The 5000-nt window shown below is 52.6% G+C and overlaps 1 protein-coding gene across 1 annotated transcript in view; it reads left to right on the top strand.

The window, feature by feature from the left end:
• The window catches only part of cdk15 (cyclin-dependent kinase 15), a 51325-nt gene extending 46385 nt beyond the window's left edge, over positions 1–4940 (top strand). The window contains exon 14 of the mRNA XM_080020488.1: positions 4281–4940. Within this exon, the coding sequence (XP_079876614.1) occupies positions 4281–4390 (110 nt within the window). The 3' untranslated portion in view covers positions 4391–4940. The remainder of the gene's footprint in view (positions 1–4280) is intronic.
• The last annotated feature ends 60 nt before the right edge of the window (positions 4941–5000 follow it).

Raw genomic sequence — 5000 nt, 5'->3', positions numbered from 1 at the left:
AGGTGGTTCTGCCCGGCGGCTGCTGGCACGGTTCAGAGCCCCGGCTCAGTCGCTCAGCTTTCCGTCCTCGACCGCAGAAAATGGCTGCCGGCTCACGGCCGCACGTCTTTCGCTCTCCATCCGCGATTTTCTCGCCGTCGCGTCCGTCCGACGCTCCCGCTCTCGCCGCCGGGGGCCGAAGCGTGGCGCCCTCTTCCCTCCTCCGAGCGGCGGGGACGTATCGGTTTCCCGACCGGCTCGGGCGTGGAGCCGCGAAGGCGCCGGGAAGCGAGGGCGTGCGCCGGCGCGGTGGGGGGCGGTTCGGTTTTACTCTACTACCACTGGAACTGTAATTATTGTTCTTTTTATTCTCTATTGTACTTTGGGATCGCCGTTATCGTTCCTTCTGGAGCCATCAAGTATCCATCGCCATGTTCTTTTGTTCACTCGTCTGACACTAGACTGCTGTCACACTGTACGTTATGATCGTATACACTCTGTACTTCTGTGTTGTGTTTCTATGTGCTTGAAAATGCTTCGCCCAAGAGACGACCACACACCAGTGAGGCTGCGAGAAGAGCAGGGGCCAATGTCAAAATGTTATTTCCCGGAGCCAAAAACGACGACAGCGGCAAATGCAACAGTTATTAATAAGGGACGTACTACGCTCGCCGTTTTGCGCAGTGCCACCACCGCCCTTTCACCACACCTTTCTCCCACTGTGCTCTGCTCCACGCACGCATACACGGCGCTCCCCGGCGAGACGCCTCCGTCTGAAACCAAACAAACAGAAGGTTGGACCGACATCCAATCCACACTCGCCTCATTGTTCGATCCCGGATGCAACACCTCCGCTCGATCTCGGTGCGTGTCCGCGCAGCGTTTGGTTTTGGAGGCGCTCGCCAGCAGAACGTCGCCCCGTCGGTGATTAATGAAGAAGGGGCGGGCTTTCTCTCGGCGCGTCGCCGGTTTGGCTGGTTCCACCGCTTTAGTTCCGCTTTCCGCCGGTGTTCCCATCTCGTCGCTCGCTCCTCCCGCCCCCGGGCCGCTTGGCTCAAGCTTCACTCGGATGACTCTCCTCGCCCCAGATGCAGAGGCAGAAATTGTTTGGCTTGTCGGGTTACGGTTTCTCGGCCTCTCCTAGGCCCACGTTGGCGCGCGTACCCACACACCCACGCACGCACGCGCGTCATATATCCGCAATGGATACCGCTCCTCTGGAAACACGAGGGTCGGCCCCTTTGCTCACAGGCACTTCAGCAGAATACGTGAGCGTGGGGGAAAGGCACCGGTAATTGACTTTCCAGAGACTGTGGGGATTCAATCAACCGCACACACACACACACACACACACACACACACACACACACACACACACACACACACACACACACACACACACACTCTGAAGTTCACATCTAACATCCATCAGCAGACTTCCAAGCGCGGCTCGCTGTGATGGATGCAGCGCGGTAATTACTGCAGCATCCAGGCTGCAGTTTTTTATTTATTTATCTGTTTTTTACGAGTGCCCCTTCCCAAGCCGCCTCTAGTAACGTGGGCGTCCGCGGCGGTCCGTGGCCGTGCGGATCAACGTCCGGAGCGCTGCTGGTGCGGATCAACGTCCGGAGCGCTGCTGCTGTGTTTGTCTGCCTCCGTGTGTCCCTCAGAGGCTCATACCTTATTCTCCTCCTCGTCATCCTAATGCCAACCACACACACACACACACACACACACACACACACACACACGCACACACACTCACACCCACTGGTTCTGCGCTCCCACCCCCTGTTGGGTGAGACTGATCGGGATGTTCTGTCGCGCTCGACTACAAGGTGCTGCGGTTTGTCACTTTACGCCAACAGAGTCTGATTAAAGACACAGGCTCCCCGCCGCGCCTGCAGATGGGGAGCTTTGAACGCCTTTTTTAACAGCCTCCCCGGCTCCGCCGCCGCGACTCTGAAGAACACACGCGCGCACGCACGCACGCGCGCGCGGAAAGGGAAGGCTTTTTGAAAGGCGTCCAGCTGTCTGATGACGGCAGCCAAGCGACGGCCCACCTGTCATCGGGAAAAGGTTGAAAAATGTTATCTTTCAAGTGAATATTTAGCAGGTATTCGGAGGATTTCTACTTTTGTCGTCTACTTTTCGGTGTAACGTCGGCTCCGCTCGGTGTAACGCTCACCGTGGGCGTTTTGATCATTTGTTGTCGGTGGCTGTCAAATTAGAATATGTTTCTAGTCTGTTCCGTCAGGTTTTGTCACCACAGTTGAGTATAATCTAATATAACATCCCATCCAGTCTAACGGTAGTACACCTCCAAATACTCTGAATTCCAGCTGAACAAATTACAAACAAATTAAGGACGAGGTTCTGCTCATTTGCGTATCCCCACAGCAGTGAAAAAACAAACAAAAAAAAAAACGAAACGATATGTAAATGTGACAAGGCACAACAGGAAATTAAAATTGTGCGGGAGTGTCAGAGGACCTGAGGGGCTGACGAAAACATCTCACTCCAACGCAGAGAGAGAGAGAGAGAGAGGGAGAGGGGGGGGGGGAGGGGGAGACTTTGACTTTTAAGGTTCATTTATTTGCAGTAAGTCATGTCAGAGAGAGAGAGGTCGCGATGATTCTGTTTTTAGGGAGCGCACCTACCCCTACTAGTGCAGTGCAGTGCAGTGTAGTGTAGTGTAGTGCAGTGCAGTGTAGTGTAGTGCAGTGTAGTGTAGTGTAGTGTAGTGTAGTGTAGTGCAGTGTAGTGTAGTGTAGTGCAGTGCAGTGCAGTGTAGTGTAGTGTAGTGTAGTGTAGTGTAGTGCAGTGTAGTGTAGTGTAGTGCAGTGCAGTGCAGTGTAGTGTACTGTAGTGTAGTGTAGTGTAGTGCAGTGTAGTGTAGTGTAGTGTAGTGTAGTGTAGTGCAGTGTAGTGTAGTGTAGTGCAGTGCAGTGCAGTGTAGTGCAGTGTAGTGTAGTGTAGTGTAGTGCAGTGTAGTGTAGTGTAGTGTAGTGTAGTGTAGTGCAGTGTAGTGTAGTGTAGTGTAGTGCAGTGCAGTGTAGTGTAGTGTAGTGCAGTGCAGTGTAGCGTAGCATAGCGTTACGTTGTGTAGTGTAGTGTAGTGTAGTGTAGTGTAGTGTAGTGTAGTGTAGTGTGGTGTAGTGCAGTGCAGTGCAGTGTAGTGTAGTGTAGTGCAGTGCAGTGTAGCGTAGCGTAGCATTACGTTGTGTAGTGTAGTGTATTGTATTGTAGTGTAGTGTAGTGTAGTGCAGTGCAGTGTAGCGTAGCGTAGCGTTACGTTGTGTAGTGTAGTGTATTGTATTGTAGTGTAGTGTAGTGTAGTGTAGTGTAGTGCAGTGCAGTGCAGTGCAGTGCAGTGGAGTGCAGTGTAGCGTTACATTGTGTAGTGTAGTGTAGTGTAGTGTAGTGTAGTGCAGTGTAGTGCAGTGCAGTGCAGTGCAGTGTAGCGTTACATTGTGTAGTGTAGTGTAGTGTAGTGTTGTGTAGTGCAGTGTAGTGGGGTGTAGTGTAGTGTAGTGCAGTGTAGTGTAGTGGGGTGTAGTGTAGTGTAGTGCAGTGTAGTGTAGTGTAGTGCAGTGCAGTGCAGTGTAGCGTTACGTTGTGTAGTGTTGTGTAGTGTAGTGTAGTGTTGTAATTGAGGGGGTGAAAGGACCCAGAATTACATTTTTTACCACCACATCGTTTTCAACCCGAGCTGTAAAACTCAGCCTCTCAGAGTCTGGACCGGTGGAGTCTACCAAAAAGTACCAGAAAGTACCAACAAGTACATAAAAGTACCAGAAAGTACCTTTCACCGTGTCGGCCTTTGAACAGGCCAGTTTGCTGGGCCGTTCACATTGGACGGAGCCATCAAATCTGCGCTGCCAGAATTTTTTTTTTTTTTTAAGTAAATGGTGTTATTATGATTTCATTTAATTATTTTTATTTTTTTTTTAACGTTTACAGCTGGCGTGCTAGCTTGCAACGGCTATAGCTTCGGCAGCGCTACCGCACGCATTGTAAAGACGCGCCAAGGAACTCGAGGCCTGGCGTGAACGAGGCTGAAGGGTGAACGGGTTGCCAGCCCGGCCGCCCGGGAAAGCCCGGCCCGTCCAGCCGAGCGCTCGCATTCTGTGACGGCGCACACTAGTCCTCCACCGGCGGCACAGCGAGAGTTCTACCTGCGTGGTTCACGTCATAGGGGAAATGAAATGTTCATTGTCATACGTGTTTGTGCTCACCTGTCGCCGTTTTCCGGCGGCGCGTCCGAGCCACGCAGACACGCCCCCCTCTTTGTCTTGCAGCCGTGTCCATCTTCAAGGTGCCGGGCGTGCGGCTGGAGGCAGAGGTGAGGGACATCTTCAGTCCCGGGCGCGGATCCAAACCAGCCCTGCCGCTGGCCAAATGCTGGTGAGGGGGCGGCGGCGTTGGCGGCGGCTAAAACCGGACACGACCGAGAAGAAGCTCAATCCAGCTGTGGGCCGTCGATGCCGCGACCGGTGCGACCTCCTCCGGAGAAACGTCCTCCTGGAGGGATCGCCGTTCCACCTGGACCTGATCATGTTAACCACCCACAGCCGTGCAGCGCCGGCAGGGCGGCAGTTTGGTGAGGAAACACAAGCCCCGGCGGGAAAATGTTTTTGGACGTCTTGCAAAGTTGAATCGGTGATGTGACCTGAGGATAAACCGCAAAAAAAAATTATAATAAACCAATATGCAATGTGGAAGTTGTCGTCGGATACTTGATCGTACATGTTCCCGACCTGGATGGAGGTCCAGGAGCTTCCGCGGGGATTTCGTTTTTCCTCCAGCTTCAATTCCGTCGGCGAAATCTCAAAAACAAACTTCTGACAAAAGCAACTCCTCGGTACAACACGGGCAAATCTATTATTGATCAAGGGGGGCATTTACCACAAACGCCAACAATGAGGTAGTTTCCCGCCACACGGCTTGCGTGTACTTTCATGACATTTAGATTCGCTTCAAGGTTTAGTCAGGAGTATGTTTTTCGAGACTTGATTTGT

This window comes from Zeus faber (genome assembly GCF_960531495.2).
Source record: "Zeus faber genome assembly, chromosome: 2".
NCBI classification, from domain to species: domain Eukaryota; kingdom Metazoa; phylum Chordata; class Actinopteri; order Zeiformes; family Zeidae; genus Zeus; species Zeus faber.
The sequence above is the reverse complement of the archived record's forward strand: the minus strand, read 5'-3'. Positions and strand labels throughout refer to the sequence as shown.